The 17,141-nt window shown below is 45.2% G+C and overlaps 1 protein-coding gene and 1 long non-coding RNA gene across 3 annotated transcripts; both read right to left on the reverse strand.

Annotated features, from left to right (window-relative positions):
- Nucleotides 1–1,183: 1,183 nt before the first annotated feature.
- Nucleotides 1,184–8,250, reverse strand: LOC119317537 (uncharacterized protein At1g51745-like). 2 transcript variants are annotated; one of them, XM_037592007.1, is made up of 5 exons: nucleotides 7,663–8,250; nucleotides 5,958–6,166; nucleotides 5,416–5,859; nucleotides 5,182–5,334; nucleotides 1,184–3,143 (listed from the first exon to the last, which is right to left on the reverse strand). In XM_037592007.1, exons 1-5 carry the CDS (start codon nucleotides 7,872–7,874, stop codon nucleotides 1,783–1,785), a joined length of 2,379 nt encoding a protein of 792 aa, XP_037447904.1. In that variant the 5' UTR covers nucleotides 7,875–8,250; the 3' UTR covers nucleotides 1,184–1,782. The 2 variants fall into 2 exon arrangements, with proteins under 2 accessions (XP_037447904.1, XP_037447903.1); XM_037592006.1 differs by having other exon boundaries at nucleotides 5,182–5,859.
- Nucleotides 8,251–16,055: 7,805 nt separating this feature from the next.
- Nucleotides 16,056–16,683, reverse strand: LOC119316792. Its single transcript, XR_005153314.1, has 3 exons — nucleotides 16,613–16,683; nucleotides 16,313–16,361; nucleotides 16,056–16,134 (listed from the first exon to the last, which is right to left on the reverse strand). It is a non-coding gene; the product is annotated as an uncharacterized LOC119316792 (long non-coding RNA).
- Between the last annotated feature and the right edge of the window lie 458 nt (nucleotides 16,684–17,141).

Below are 17,141 nucleotides of genomic sequence, written 5' to 3' on the forward strand. Positions count from 1 at the left end.
AAGTCTCTTCTACCTCTGATGGCTTTTTTATATCCCAGGAAAAGTATATCCAGGATCTTCTTGCTCGTGCTGCTCTTACTGACGAGCGCGTTGTTGAGACTCCTATGAAGCTCAATGTTCACCTCCGTGCTACTGATGGTGATCCTCTCCCTGACCCGACGCGTTATCGTCATCTTGTTGGCAGTCTTGTCTATCTAGCTGTCACTCGTCCGGACATCTCTTATCCGGTTCATATTCTGAGTCAGTTTGTCTCTGCTCCCACATCGGTTCACTATAGTCATCTCCTTCGTGTTCTCCGATACCTTCGAGGCACGATCTCTCACCGTCTCTTCTTTCCTCGCTCCAGTTCTTTACAGCTTCAGGCCTATTCGGATGCTACGTGGGCTAGTGATCCTTCAGATCGCCGTTCACTTTCTTCTTACTGTGTTTTTCTTGGTGGTTCTCTCATTGCCTGGAAGACGAAGAAACAGCTTGCAATTTCCCGTTCGAGTGCCGAGGCTGAGTTGCGAGCAATGGCTCTTTTGACGGCAGAGGTGACTTGGTTACGGTGGTTACTTCAGGATTTTGGTGTTTCTGTCACTACACCGACTCTGCTCTTATCTGACAGTACAGGTGCTATCAGCATTGCGCGCGATCCTGTGAAGCATGAGCTTATTGGTGTTGATGCTTTCTATGTGCGCGCTGGTGTGCAGGATCAGGTTATTGCTCTTCAGTATGTGCCTTCCGAGTTACAGTTGGCGGATTTCCTGACGAAGGCCCACACTAGAGTACAACATGGCTTTTATCTCTCCAAACTCAGTGTTGTTTATCCACCATGAGTTTGAGGGGGATGTTAAAGTTATAATATAAGTCATGTACCCCTTTGTATTTATCCCGTTGTATAAGGGGTTTCCTGCATATGTTCCACACCTGTACATGTATATATATATATATATATATCGGCCTATGACCTCATGGAAATACAAGTTGCCTATTCCTAACACTCCCTCCGTTCCAAATTACTCATCACAGAAAAATAGATGTATCTAAAACTAAAATACATCTAGATAAATCCATGCCTGCAACAAGTAATTCGGAACGGAGGAAGTAGATTGAAACAACAGATGTTGAGGTTTGATAAAGAGCAAAACACCACAGCTTGAAATGTATCGATCAGAGTGGATACACGAACAAAACACGAGTATTCACGTAAACTTCACAGAGAAAATTACTGTTAACATCATTTGGTGACCGGTGTAGTTCTCACATATTACATCAACTTACTACACATTCTTCCAAACATAGTCGGAGGACCTATTAACCATCGACAATAAATAACACGGAGATCTGGTGAGAATACAATTGAGGACTTATACATGACATCAGGAAATATATGGCCTATTGACTACATGACGATACAGAAGTTTATATAAATAGACATCCTAAAATGCTGAAGTTAGTACTTTACAGGAGACACTGCCAAAAGCCATGGTTACCAACGCTAGTTGCGCCCTTCTAAAGGATGCTCCCCCTTAGTGGAGGTCGTTGGCTGAACTGTTGTCCGAGAACTGAGAAGCACTCGTGTTGAGAGCCTAATTGATCTCAACCTCCAGTTAGAAGTATATAACCGTTACCGATCTTTACATGTTGATGTTGTCATTACTGTTGAAGAGCGCAGCTATCCCTGAGTTATCCAAATGATGCAGCCCAAATGATTGAATAGCTTGACTCTTCAATTTACATAAATGTACATGGAACTTGCAGGACACAGATACCAACCATACTTGGCATTCCTGTTGATTCCTATGTTGGATCTTGTGCCTCAGGACTAACCATTCTCACACGGCGAGCAGCAGCTAGAGGTGGCCTACCAACTGCTTCCAGTATCCTTGTGAACACAACCTTTGCAGGGACACATGTAACTGGTGGAATTGCTCCGTCTGGTTTGATCAAGTCACCGAAAATGCCACTGTGCGTACGCGGCTTTGCTTGAGTGCCACCTCCATGATGCCTTCTTCCAGTGGGAATGGAAGAGAGGGTTCTGACCTTCTGGCTTGACAGACTTGCCTTCTTGGATGGCTTCTTTTGAGATTTGGATGCCGATGACCTCTTCTTACTATTTGACATGCTTTTCTTATCACCCTTAACCTGGTGATTTGCGGAAGTTGAGTATTTACTGAAGACTGGTTTCATTTCCCAGTCTGGATATGCAAGCCTGCCTTCATTGCCACAGTCCATTGATGCTCCTAAAGGATTAGAACGGGGAATTCTTTGCATGGCTGTCCTCCTGCCTGTATGCCAGGCAGTTGGAGCTCCTGTGCTCTCTTCCATACTAATATCACCACCAGAAACCAGGTGGTCAGTGGAACCATCAACAAGTATTTCAATTTGGATAGGGTGTCCAACAATTGCTTTGCCATCCAGTCTGCTCATCAAGGAAACAAGAGGAACATGCTCTCCATGGTAGCTGGCTTGGACCTTCAAGTCAATATCAAACAACATTGGGCCCATGCGACCCAAACGTGAACTGCCATTTCTTTGGTAAAATGAAGGTTCGTCCCAATATGCCTTCCGATCAACACGAAATATCTGATCTGTATCCCAGTTAGGTGGAGAAATCTTGGAAGAATCATTTTCATAGTCATTATAATAGATATAGCTTCGGCTAAGATCTCTTGTAGCTTTCAAGGATGATGGGTATGTTCGACTATGATACAAGTTAACCTCAGGGTGGCTTGTGCCCTCGAATAGATCTGTTTCATCAGAATCATAGTGGGGCTCCTCTTTGATTTGGTTACTAAGCACTTGCTGATCGGATGTCTGCACACTCTCTTTTCTATGATTTATACCATTTGTGTTGTACACAGATCCTTTCATGAGACCATTGGGTTTATCCAAACAGGATTTTCCATCCGTCATATGGGTTGATTTCTTCACTGCACTACGGTTATTACGTTTACCTTTTATATGCCAGCGGGAGACACCCTGCTCAGAAGAACCATCCTCTTCCTCTGATTGATTCAATTGATGCATATAAGCAGAATAGGCGACCTCATTGTCATCATCATCATCATCATAATTATCCACATGTCCAAACCTGTCAGAAGTCCGAAGGAAATAAGGATCACGGGGGCGTAACTCTGGAGGCAGAATCCTATTGGCACCTGTTCATAAGAACACCATAAGAAAGGTGATCAAACAAGGAAAAATTCAAAACTCCACAGAGAACTAGAACAAAATAACAAGGTACAGTAAGAGATTCTGAACCGCAGTAATAATGAAGGCTTAGCTATAGTAAAACATGTATCACAAAATAGGTACGTTCTATTTATTTAAAGCAAGTTATCGAAATCTTTCTGTCTAGTGAAACACCAATGGGGCACGATGTGATGTGCATGAACACCAACATTTGACTCAAGTTATTGTATATAAACAACCATCATTAGTTCACTTGTTTCTCAAAATTAAGGTGGCATATTGGGAAGAGAAGTGCACAGTGCAGTAACGGTGAAGCTGAAGGGAATGGTGTTTTGAAATCGTGGTGGAGAGAAGGGGAGAGAGATGTGAACAGCTGTGTTAAAAAAGGAAGAAAGTGCGTAAAGCTTTCCAAAGTGGAGAGCCAGACTTGTTCTTGAACCACACAATGCAATATTCCATGTTTGACAGGATTCATCTAACATAAATAGCTCAATGAGTTTGTTGTCATATAAGAGCTTGGTCACACACACAAGGTGACTCATCCTTGTGAATTTGAAACCTGTACTTTTATAATGCTATGATAACATTATCTCTAACCATCCGATCAAGTTATCTAATGGCTAACCAAACATTACTGCAGGGTGAGCTCTCAGTTGGCTAGAGGTGCGAGTGCGTGCCCAGACCACCCAGGTTCGAGGCTTGGACTCCGCAGGGTGAGCTCACACTAGTTTCTTAACAAGGGCAGCCCGGTGCACGTAGCTCCTGCTTGCGGGTCCGGGGAAGGGTCCGACCACTTTGGGTCTTCTGTACGCAGCCTTTCCCTACATTTCTGCAAGAGGCTGTTTCCAGGACTTGAACCCGTGACCTCATGGTCACAAGGCAACAGCTTTACCGCTGTGCCAAGACTGCCTCCGCAGGCTCCGCAGAGTGAGCTCACACTAGTTTCTTCTAACTAAAAATTCCAAAGGTGCTACTGTCCATTGATAGAGTTTTTTAATCCATCTAATGGTTTATATTTAGATCTTTCCTTTTAACATAGCATGCTTGTCTCATGTAATCACATTCTACCATACAACAGCTCTGATTTATTGTTGACATGCCCCATTCGGAACGAGTAATTAGTCACGAGTCATGAAAAAAATCATACTGCCCCATCATACATATGAAGTTTTGGGCATGGGCATGTTGTCCAACATGTATTCCTCTTACTTACCAATTATCCAGTGCACTTAACTGTGTTGTGCACATAAATTAATAAATGGAAACCCCTACACTTCATGAATGATTCAAGTGCTCAAGGACATATACAGGTGGGTCGATTATGCGGTATTTAGGTGGATCACAGTCAGAAGTGCAAAAATTACCCTCTTGGGCACTTGGTCTAACCTACCAAGTTTGGATTGTGTTTAAAGAAGATATATGGGACTATGTGATTAGACAGCAATGTTCTAGCTACAAGCCAAAGCATCTGCACAAACCAAACATTTGTGACACCATCATTAAGAAAGAAAATCTATGCAGATTTAAAAAAAATGAGTAGACTTCAGCTGTTAGCTGCACCTTTTGAAACTAATGATCTATAGTGACATAACAAGGAGGATGATATTAGCATGAAAGGCTATCTAATTCTCTGACTAAATCCATTATGCAGTGACTTTTATTAGACAGGAAGCCTAATGTGGCAGACATGTAGGCGCCATGTTGCCTAGAACCACATTGAAATGATCAAAGCCGCTTTAGAATAGTCTGCCAGGGATTACATTTGTCCTGTTTTATTGTTCAGGTGGGTACGTGCAGTCAGGAAATAGTTGGGGTGTGAGAAGTACATGTTTTCCTTTGTCAAATTTGATTTGGATACTTCAATGCTACAACTATAAAATGTTGGCAGCATGTACGCTGGGTGATGCAAAAATTATCTGTTACCATATTTAGCAATGTGAATTCACATACAGTCCTACTACTTAACAATGAAAAGAGGGAAGTTAACAAGGGGTACACACGTACTTTGCAAAAGCTCCGTATCATCTTCTGTTTCACTTTCTGAGCATTCCCTCTCTGAAGACTCAGATACGTGTTTCTCAACAAAGTCTGAAGATGTATGTTCCTCAGAAGAGGAATCTGGATGCTGAAGATAACTTTCGGTGTCAAAATCAGCTCCTGTAGAAACCATTTGAGCAGAAGGTAAATCACTATGACTATGAGTTTCACCAGAATCACTAGGCAGGTATGCATATATACTTCTTTTAGCCCGATAGGTGGCAGGTGATGGATCTTTATCTCCCCCAATTAAGATAGCCCCATAATCATCATTGTGCGGCGAGTGCTGCGTCAAGTTTGCACTGCTCTGCAAGACTTGAACAAGTGGTCGGTGTCTGTCACATTTTTCAATAGATTCATCGAAATCACTTCCATCCGATCTATTCTTTTTCACAATTGTACAATTCTCCTTGCTCTCTAAACTTGCTCCACCCTGAATATGTCTCACATGGGATAAGTCTCCAATGTGGTTACTGATAAGATTCTCTGAGGTGCCCTGCGACTCTGAAAAGTTTATCTTCAAACCGGCATTGAGAAAATACTGCCCAGCTTCTTTTTTTGCAGGAAGAGCAGATACATCTTTTCTTTTCCTCTTTTTGCTCTTGTAGCGAGTACTTCCAAGGTCTTTGCGATGTTTCGTGCAAGCTGCATTTCATGTCAGCTTTATCATATCCATACATCCTATTTAAGTAACTAAAGGATGAAAAAAGCTTATTTAACGTTGTCAATCTAAGAGGGCGTACCAGAAAAGTAGGCAGGTCTGAAACCTTGAGTCTGATGCAGTTTCCTCTCTAATTCAAGGGCATGAAGAATGGCATCTTCTCTCCGTGCATATTTCTCTCTTTTCTTCGAAAGAGTCCCTTGAGTAGCCTCTGCCCTCTCAATGCAGGCATCGAACTCCCCACACCTAAATGCTTTAACGCGCTTTGATTTCTCAAGGTTGTACCAGTCACTGTGAAAAAATAAGAGGATGAAAAGTTTATACAAAATGAAGAATTTGTCATAACTCAGAAACTTTGAAGATGTGGAAAGACAAATTTACACTAGTTGAGTGCATGGGGAAAGAACAAAAGATATTAACAGCTATTAATTCCTGAAGAAAACAGTCCCAGCGAAATAGAACAGGAAACTAAGCTCAAACTGTAATAAATATGTGTCTGCTATTCAGAATACGGATTAGCAAAATAACTAGTTTGCGACTTTTCAAGAAATATGCTTAATAGTAACTGACAAAATATTAAACATTACTATTTCACTTGAGCAGAAGATTAGTAGGTTTCCCTCCCTCCTGTTTGGTTTCTACAAAACTACTGTTTTCTATGAGATACGCAAACAAATAAAATCAATTGATTGTTTCCTACAAAATCAACAAACCAAACACAGAAACAATATACGAACCGTATAATACGTAATCAAATATGATTCAGGTGCTTCAGAAATAAGGGGTGAAACAAATTGGCATCAACTTTTTTTTATTCATTCAGCCTTCGTAAAACAAATAATTTTCACTAAATACCTAGCTACAGGATACAATTAAAAACAGCCGTGCAAGGTCCCCAAAAAATAACAATTTAACGGTTTGAACGTGCAACAACTATGTAAGGGCATCTACAATCGTTGGCACTTATCTAGGCGCTTAAACAGGAAAAGATATATACCAGTGTCTCTCTTCCAATGCTAGGCGCTAACCGCCGGCACTAATCACGATTAGAAACATAGTTCAACAAGGCACGCCTAGGCGGGCACTTAAGCACGCCTAGGCTCTAGCAAAACACCTAGTGCTTAACGTGCGCATAATTGTGTTTAAGCATGCGCTTTAGTCAGAAGAACACAAGGCGCTGGGAAAACATACAATTGATGCCTAGCGCTTTTTTTACTTTGATTAGAAATATATTCGCAAAAAACACAATTAGAAATAGCGCTTCTTGTCTCTTCTCGTGTGGAAAAAATTGACAACCGCTCGTGGCAAGATTTTGCGCCAATGCCGCATCAGACGACAGGAATTGATGATGCAACTGCCGATCGACTGGGAAATATTCCCTGACGCCCTCTCCTAGCGCCGGGCGTTGGAGATGGCCTAATGTATGATGTGAACAGCTCTAAATTTCATCTCAAAATGCATGCACAGAACGCAAATAAACTGGTAGCGAGCTTAACAGCGAGCATGAAAATAAGATTTCCTGGTACAACCAGAGGCGTAGCCACCTCCCAGGCTCCTCGAACGAAACTTCATTGGAGTTGTAGCAGGATTTAGGACTCAACTGGCTGATTTCATGGACAAATGCTACTCTTAGTGATAGCAGTTAGACTCTGCCTAGGCATTGTTTCTTCCATCAAAGTTCCAAACTCAGCGTCCCAAAAGCATCAGAAACAAGTGCTAATCGAACTTGACAGGGCGCCTTCTTCTTCTTGAGAAGACAAGCAAAAAGGCAGGAGTTGAAAACTTACACGCTGGCGTCCTCGCGGCCGAGAAGCTTGACCGGCGTGCCGGACCTTGGAGACATGATCTGCGACGGCGGCAGCTCGGATTGGCCCAGGATCCTGCCGGGCCACCAGGAGCCGTTCCTCCGGCGCACCCACACGATGGTCCCCGGCGAGGTGTCCCCGACGCTGCAGCAGCCCTCGTCCGCGTCTCCTCCTCCCTCCGAGCCTCCCCCCATCCCGCCCCGCCCCCCACCGCCAGGCCAAACCCTAACGAACTAACCGCGCCTCCTCAGCCCGCTTCTAGAAGCTCCCCTCGCCCTCGAGATCTGCCTTCCATTCAAGTCACGGGGGGCGCCGGCACCCGGGAGGCGCCCCGCCCGGCGCCTCCTCCGCGCGGCAGGCTCGGGCGAGATCGCGCTGCCCTCGCCCCCGCTCCGCCTCCGGCAGCTTCTAGAAGCTTCCCCCGCGGGACTCCTGGGGCCTCCTCCTCGTCCTCGTCCTCCCTCTCCTCTCCTCCACCCTCCGAGGGGCGGGGCGGGGGCCCGGCGGTGCGCTGGCTCGCGGCCGGCACGGCGGACGGCTCCGGCGCGGCTCCGGTGTGTGTTTCTTCTGGCTCCTCGTTCCAGAAGGAAAAATAAAGAAAGTGGGAAATAGAAAGGTGTTCTTTTCTCTTTTCTTTTGGAGCGGTTTGTTGGTCTTGGCTGGTCTGGACCGCGTGGAGGGAGGGAGAGGGGAAGGGACAAGAGACGGCAACCGACGCGGTCGCTGGTCGAGCCCGGGTCGAACCCAGGAGCGGCGCCAGCGGCCGCGCCTGAGAAGGAACCGCGAAGGGTCGGTCCATGCGCCGGGTGCCGACGGAGGCGTCTCGCCTGTGGTTTTTCGGGTTTCCACTTCCACATGGATCGGTGGTACACGTACGTTAAGACAGGAACAATTTTTTATATATACAAGTAATAAAAGAGCATCTACAATCGGACCCTTCTTACCCCTCTCAGCGGAAAACCTACACAGGATTCGGACAAAAAGGACTGCGCTAGATGCCGGTCGAAAACTTACACAGGGTTCAGATAAAAAGGGCCGCACCAGACGCCGGTCGACTGGCGCCATTCCCCCAGCCGGTCACATCTCGAGCATATGTTGCGTTGTCTCTCAAGCGTCGGATCAAGCCCCGCTTTGATCCCTTCTCGCGACCCTTCCCTTCCCCTCCCCCCTCACATCATCGCACACGGGAGGGAGAGTGATAGTGAGAGTCGCCGACCCAACTGCCATGGACGTGTGAGGCCTCGTCGTTGGTGGTGATTGCAACCTCACTGTTGTCGTCAAAGCAGCACCCACCGTCGTCCGCATCCCTCACCATCACTAGCTTGTGTTGCAGCTCCTATCGTGGATGGATCGTTGCTCCGACATCGCCGCCTCATAGCAGCGGCCAAAAGCAGTTGCAGTTTGTTTGTCCAATGGTTGCAGCACCGATGCGCCGCCAGCGCCCATGCCGTCGACGCTCGCCGCCCCATGGTTGCAACCCCAGGTGCACCGCCCGCCGCCCTCGTCATTGATGCTCGCGGCATGGGTGGACGCCGCTCGCACAACCGTCGCCTCTTGGCCGCCAATTGCACCGGTTTTATAACTACCCGCCCAGTTACGGAGCAGCGTTTGATAGACTCTAAGTGAGTCGATCCTCGTCCGGAGAGCATGCGAGGACATCATGTGTAGGACATGGCATATACATTGTACTTAAGACTTAGAGATGACAATATCTAGTTGCGTCTCAAAGTGGGTCTATTCGACTCGGTGATCTTTATCCCCGAGTCCATACTATCGGTTTAGCATCTCTATGCTCATAACTTATGAAACATAGTCATCAATCGGCGTATACTAGTCAAAGGATATGTGTTGACATAACCTCATCAATTAGGGACCATTAAAACAACCACCATACAAAAATATATTTCCACAAACAAGTCACATAGTTATTGATACATATCACTGATAATGTTCAAGGACAATACAAAAGACTCATGAATACATAGGAAAATTTCATCACATGATTGTCTCTAGGGCATATAGTGCTCATCCCGGAATCAAGTGTCCCAAAGCGAGGACGTGACGACGTGCCTGGGATCATCGGCGAGGTCTAGCGGCAACGAGCCCCGGCGGCGGTTGATCTCGAGAAGCCGCGCACTCGCCCGAATGGCCAACACTGGCACCCGATCCGGGCTCATATGCCAGCTGGTTGGCAGGTGGGCGTCTGGCCACAACAGTGGGGGGGAGGTGTCGCAGTAGCGCTAGCACACCTTCATCTCCACGTACGGGCGTATCCGTGTCGCATCGGCGCGTGGGGCAATGGTGAAGTTGATGACGTCACGTGAGCCTCGCGGGCCTGAAGAAGACCCCGCCTCACGGTCGTGCTTCTCCGGCTTGGCTATGGCGGACGACGGCATGCTCTAGGACTGGTCGGGGCTCGAGGGGTAGGAAGAGTGTGGAAGCGTCGAAGATGCAAATGGGGACAAGGATGTGGACGACCGGTCCATGACTTCGGTATTAAAAAATGACGCTTGGGTGGCGGCCATCGACAGGCGGGCCTGTGTCATGCATGCAACTTAAATGTAAGTGGTAGGAGCTCAGGTTTACTTTGGACTAGTAATCATGCACGTGCACGCACATGTCCCTCATCACACATGTCCCTCATCAAATATAAATGTGAATATGCTCAAAGTACCCAAAATTTAAAATCCATGTCCTAGTATAATTTTTAAAAAATGTTCATAAATGGGAATCTATATAAGTATTCTAGAATGAGCTTTCGGAGATAAATTATAGTTGAACATAAGAATCTTAAGATTTCTTTCAAAAACCAATAAATACATTCAGTAAACACCATGCTAGGTGTATGCCAAGTTGAAAGAACATGCGGTGCCCCCATGTTTGATTTTGGAAATTGATGACAATCTCTATGGACTAATGGTTGCCTTGAGTTATATTTGAAGGTTTTGTCCATAGGCTTTTCTTGGAGTACATGTGCTGGTTTCAGGAAGAGTTTGTGTCGACCAAGGTGCTATTCAAGGAATTATCCAAAGATTGATCATTTGAGAGTTGAGCTTATTGCAAGCATATCTTGAAGAAGAAGATTGTGTGATCATTCATGTTTACCTTCAAGACATCATCCAAACGAAGAGAGTTGGAAAGATTCAAGGTTGATCAAGACTAAGTCAAGAGTGAATCAAGTTGATCAACTCACAAAGCATAGAAGATGTACCGAGAGGGATCAAGTGATCCCATGGTTTGGTAAGCATTGTCCATGCTTTGTGTACTAACCCATGGTCTATGTGAGAGTTCTACGTGGGGTTAGGTACATGTTCATGGGCTTGTGTCAAGAGAAAGATATCTCTCAACCCATGGAGAGGATGACATCAAGTGGTGATCGTCATCAAGATTGCCGTGTGCAAGTTCAAGTGGATCATCGCGAAGAGATCAAGTGCTTGAAGCTTGCCGGCCATTTGGTGACAATGGACTTGTGAAGATGTGCCGAAGAGTGGCTCACCCATAGTGGTCTATGGGGGAGCAATCATCTAGTCTTCATCGTGCCAACACAATCAAGAAAGGTGGTCCAACTTGAGGAAGTCAAGATCGTCATCATCTAGCTCAAGTGGACCATGTGCAAGGCAAAGGTTTGCCCTTGATAGGTTTTCTATTTTACCGGTCTCATGATGGTAGTTGGGAGACCGGGTTATAGGATCGATTGCCGTACTATCAAGGGGGGCTCTCGATGAGTAGCTTGATCGTATCGTTCGTAGAGAGCTCAAACCATTGCATGCTTGCATCATCTTTCTTGGTTCTTGTTTGGTTCTCTTTGTGAGTCTTAGAGCTTATGGTCATCTTGATGACAAGCTTGAGTTCATCGAAAACGGAGTTCGCATGCTTCTTCTATGATGTTTTCGATGGTAGAGGTTTTGCCGGTTCTTCTCGGTTGGAGGTTTCACTCCTCTATTTGTTGGCATTCCTCCCCTGCCTCTTCTTACTATAATCAGTCGCTGTTTTGATGCTACTCGTCGTCTTGTTTTCAACAAGCTTGAGTTTGCTCAATTCGGAGCTCATATGCAGAAGTTATGGCAGTTCTGATTTTCTTGAGTGTGGTTTTTGTCAGGGTCCCAGCGGTAGTACCGCTGAGGAGTCACAAGCGGCAGTACCGCTCCGCAGCGGTAGTACCGCGGGCCACAGCGGTAGTACCGCTTGATGGTCTCAGTAGTAGTACCGTTGCGGCTCCGTGCTCCTACCGCATTGACTCGAGTGCGCTTTTTCTCGTGTCGGGTTTTGCGGCACTTGCTGCGGTAGTAGTGGCGGTAGTACCGCTTATTAGCGGTAGTACCGCCCTGCCTCCACGGTAGTATCGCTCTGGGTCCCAGCCCCAGCCCCTTTTCTTCTGGCGCGGCAGTACCACTGAAGGGGAGCGGTAGTACCGCTTATGAGCGGTAGTACCGCCCTGCCTCCGCGGTAGTACCGCTCTCTGCGGGGCTGAGTGGGGGATAACGGTTGGATTTTCCCCCTCCTATAAAAGGGGGTCTTCTTCCCCTTTGAACCTTATCCTTTGAGCTCGTGTTCTTTCCCCATTGTTGACCTTCTTCGAGCTTGCTAACTCTCAATCCCTCCATGGATTCTTGCTAGTTTTTGAGGGAAAAGAGAGAGGAGATCTAGATCCACGTCTCCACCAATCACTTTCCCCTCTATGTGAGGGGAACCCCTTGGATCTAGATCTTGGAGTTCTTGGTGTTCTCTTTCTTGTTCTTCCTCTCATTTTCCTCCCTAGCATTAGTTGCTTCGGTGGGATTTGAGAGAGAAGGACTTGGGCACTCCGTGTGCCCTTGCCATTGCATTTGGTGCATCGGTTTGAGTTCTCCACGTGATACGTGGAAGTTGCAAGTTGAGAAGCTTATTACTCTTGGGTGCTTGGTACCCTTGAGCTTGTTCCTCTTGGGTGCTTGGGCGCCCTAGACGGTTGTTGGTGTTCGGAGCTCAATCATTGTGGTGCAAAGCTCCGGGCAAGCGTCGGGGTCTCCAATTAGGTTGTGGAGATCGCCCCGAGCAATTTGACGGGTTCGGTGACCGCCCCCAAGGGTTGCCAAAGTGTACGGGTTCGGTGACCGCCCCCAAGGGTTGCCATTTGTACGGGTTCGGTGACCGCCCTCAAGGGTCCCTTAGTGGAATCACGGCATCTTGCATTGTGCGAGAGCGTGAGGAGATTACGGTGGCCCTAGTGGATTCTTGGGGAGCATTGTGCCTCCACACCGCTCAAAACGGAGATTAGCATCCGCAAGGGTGTGAACTTCAGGATACATCGTCGTCTCCTCGTGCCTCGGTTATCTCTTACTCGAGCCCTTTACTTATGCACTTTACTTTGTGATAGCCATATTGTTTCTTGTCATATATCTTGCTATCACATAGTTGCTTATCTTTTTTAGCATAAGTTGTTGGTGCACATAGGTGAGCCTAGTTGTTTTAGGTTTTGTGCTTGGCAAATTAACCGCTAGGTTTATTCCGCATTTGTTCAAGCCTAAACCGTAATTATTTTAAAACGCCTATTCACCCCCCCTCTAGGCGACATCCACGATCTTTCACAAGTGCACTTTATAGAGTTTTACACTGAACAAATACTATGCCGAGTACATATCTGCCTTTGCAGGGTGCTCAACATAGAATGTTTTTTATGTAGTGTATTTGCCCAAAGAAAAATTTCAACATCACAAACTGCAGGCTCCTCATAGAGAAAGATCGTTTTGATATACTGAAGAGGCATTTAATATTAATGTGAAAATAAATGAGGTTACATCTATTGTTAACATGGTATATAGATACAATCCACCAAATACAAATAGGGCTATTCAAACAAGACTTCAAATTGTAATATGAAAATAAGGAGGTGCACTTAACTTTGGTGGCAAACAGAGCACATAACAAATCTGACGTGAATTATCATATGCATGTGTGCAAATGCACATACAAAGTAATGCACAGATTTTTTTTCAATATTCAAGCTTGTACTATGTACAAATAACAAAGTCAAAAAATATTGCAGTACGATCGAATATTGGAAATCAACTACATATGTTCAGATTTTCAGTGTAAAAACAGGGCAATAAAGCAGGAATACAACGACGCTGGATGTCTCCAAGCAGCTCAAAGCAAAATCCTGTCAGGCAATGACCTCACTATGTGTGTCGCTGCTGTTGATGGCGTCTTTGTCTTCTATGCATGACAGAAGCAACTTATATGGGGCATGAAGATGACAATAACTGTTGCACGGGCATGGTCCCAAGCTAACCTATGCTCGCTTGAATTAGAATTTAGCGAAGAGCATTGTTGTATCATCACTTGTGTCTGAATTAGAATATATGATAGTTGTGTTGCAAACAGAATATTCAGTTTCACTATTTCTATAAGTAAAATAAAAACCACAATCCATCAGTGTGTAATTCCATCTATCAACAGAAGGCCATATATTTTATTTAACTTTGAATGCAGATTGGCCTATTTCTTAGCAAAAGTGTCCATATCTGGAAAAAGAAATTTTAGATTGGAAAATGCATTTAGGAAATTTCAAACCAGAATCACTATGTCTTAAGCTCAACTTAACTGGAAGAACCACTACGAAGTTTTCAATACAAAATAGTCAGATTGTTACGCAAAAAAACATTGAGAGTAGCATTACTACATGTGGAAATCATCATAATAATTAGAAGAGCATACCCTGCCCAGATGGATAGGGGAGCCGATACATATAGACCAGTGTGCAACACATGTAATCAACAAATATAAGGTGAGATTCTACTCACCATATTTGTGTCGCAAAATCAATTTCAACACTATAATCTAATAGTAGAGGGTAAACATAGATAAGTGTTTACCTCTTGTCCGATGTCTTTGTTGACGCCATTGACATTTCCAAAATCGTCCTGCAACCTTCCATTTATGTGATTGTTATAAATACACCTCAAATCTGATGTGATCACAAACTGTAAAAAATAAAATGAGCAGATAAGCATCACATTCCAACCATAATCCATCAAACTTTAATAAGTAATACATAGATAAGCTATAAAAACTATTTTCTTAATTCAGTGAAAGCACAAAAGAAACATTACTGGATGAGGTAATAAAGAATAGCTAAATGATGCAACAATGGGAACATATTCAGATTTCAGAATACAATAAGTTTGAGGCTCGTATTAAAAAGGAACTTCAATGCCCTTCATTTGATTTTGCTGGAGAATTTTTCAAGGGATTTCTGAATAACTTTATCGTTTCTAACTAAATTGCAAGGTTAGTTTGTAAAGCCAAATATCAAATTAGCATTGAAAAGAATACATATAGATTACACGTTTGCACTTAGTTTATGTACATACCCAGCACCGGGGTGTACCTTCATGTGATTGAAGGCTGATGTAGAGAGCCAAGAGTTACGCAACAATACACATGTTGTGGAGCATCTATATCTCGTATACTAACTTCACACCTCAATATTTCTCTGAAATACAACCATAAAAAATATTAAGCCAAAGTGCCTTGTCAAATCTGAAATTTACAGCATGAAAATAGTACTAAGATAACAATAAAAAAATTAAGCCGAAGTGTCTTGTCAAATCTGCAATTTACGGCATGAAAAGACCACTAATATCACACTATCGTTTCAGAGTGGCACACTATCGTTTTCCTCTGCTAACGTACACAAATATAGAAATTCAAAAGGAGCCTCAAACTAACCTTTCACTTTACCACTCCCTGCCTTCCCCTTTGCCATTGCTGGCACCATATTCTTCATGTTCATCTTCTAGGTAGCCCACTCGCAACAGCAGCAAGCCACCGGCCATGTCGCTACACTGCCATGTGCCCTTGCCTACAGTCTGCTGCCTGCAGATGTGCCTGATATCTGCCCCGGCAAAACAATCACATGTCTGCTCCAGGCCTCCCCCTACACACCACTATGCTAGCAGCTTGTGTTTCTACGAAATTCAGAAGGTTCCAACATAACTGTAATGCTATGCTAAATTTTACTCCATGCGGAATAGGGCAAATATGCATTGCTATATATATTTAACATTGCCCAGGATAGTTCTTGACCCTCGGCAGAATAATTCACTTAAGATAAGATAGCTTAATTAAAATACATTAACAAGAAAATAATGTGGTAGGTTGAACTTCTTTGCAGTGGTGCTGAAGCTTTCCTGGCAGATTTGACAATTAGCCTCACTAATCAGGTTCTTCGTATCACTGAAGAAAAATGAAGGCCAGTCACAATTTTGAATGGATAGATAACCGTCTAGTATCAACCAACTAATAGTAAAAATACGTGAAGATGGTACTATCATCCGGCATTCAGCGCTGCTCCCATGATTGCAGAATGGGCAGGAAAAGACCGTATCGAGTTTGTCCATCCACTTCCTAGGGGGTGGCCTAACGGCCGCTTTTCTCTTCCCAATGGTTCAACTTCTCTCCTTCATTCAAAATCTACAAAGAGCAGCGGTGTTATAATCTATCTATCAAAATGACGAATTGATGATAATACATATAACACATCAATGGAGTTGCTAATCAGGAGGAAATCAATAGTTGATATTTTCCTGAAACATACAACAATTGTACGCATGAGGGTATTCAGATGCATAGTAGTAATTATTAGTATTACCATAATAAAAAGCACCAAGCTATCACGCATCATCCATTGTAAAAGATCCCTGAAATTTGCAACCACGCAAGATAAGACACCGAACCAATCATACACATATCATCCAGAAGATGGAATCAAGGAACACAACAACATGCATGATCCTACCATGGACAATACACCCAGGGGCGGATCTGGCATAGAAATCGTGTGAAGGCCCCATCCCTACCCTACTCGAATTGATCGATTTGGTTTAAAAAGAAAGAGAATTGAGGCCGCAGTGGATGAGAAGAAACAACCCATCTAGCTGCTCATGCATACCTCAAAGAGAGGGAGGAGATAAGAAGGCCGGACGAAGACTGGACGGGGTGGAGACAGCAGCAGGATGTCCCCATGCCAGAGGAAGTTCCGGAGAGGCGACGGCGAGGGGTGGAGAAAGCAGCAGGATGTCCGCCTCGATGCCCTTGTGCTGCACCTGGGCGCACTCGCGACAGTCTTGCTCCTCGTCCATGAGCGCCCGGTAGAGCACCAAGAGCAGCCTACTCCTCGCGCCCACTCCGGGCCCGGAGACGGTTGAGGCGGCTGCGTCCTTCGAGGCGAGCGTATGGAAACGTGAGGCCTGCCGGAGGTGAGGGAGAGGAGGCAGCGGTGGGTGAGTCGGAGCGGGGCGAGGGAGAGGAGAGAGATGGTGGTCGCCATTTTCGTCCTCTGCTGCCCGCTTATCGTGTGGGATGGTGAAGAGGGAGAAGAGGGGAACTTGGGAGGAGATCCCCGCCTGCGTCGCGTGGGGGCGGCGGTGGACACGACGCGGCCGTGGGGAGAGGTGAGCGGGGCGAGGGGAGGGAGCAGT

The sequence above is a fragment of the Triticum dicoccoides genome, chromosome 6A (genome assembly GCF_002162155.2).
Source record: "Triticum dicoccoides isolate Atlit2015 ecotype Zavitan chromosome 6A, WEW_v2.0, whole genome shotgun sequence".
Classification (NCBI taxonomy): Eukaryota; Viridiplantae; Streptophyta; class Magnoliopsida; order Poales; family Poaceae; genus Triticum; species Triticum dicoccoides.

Excerpts from the sequence above, each read along its gene's own strand:
- LOC119317537 (XM_037592006.1), bottom strand. The coding sequence starts at position 7,874 with ATGGGGGGAGGCTCGGAGGGAGGAGGAGACGCGGACGAGGGCTGCTGC. Across the intron at positions 6,167-7,662 it reads GGCCGCGAGGACGCCAGCGT|TGACTGGTACAACCTTGAGA; the intron begins GTAAGTTTTCAA and ends ATTTTTTCACAG. Across the intron at positions 5,860-5,957 it reads CAGACCTGCCTACTTTTCTG|CTTGCACGAAACATCGCAAA; the intron begins GTACGCCCTCTT and ends CATGAAATGCAG.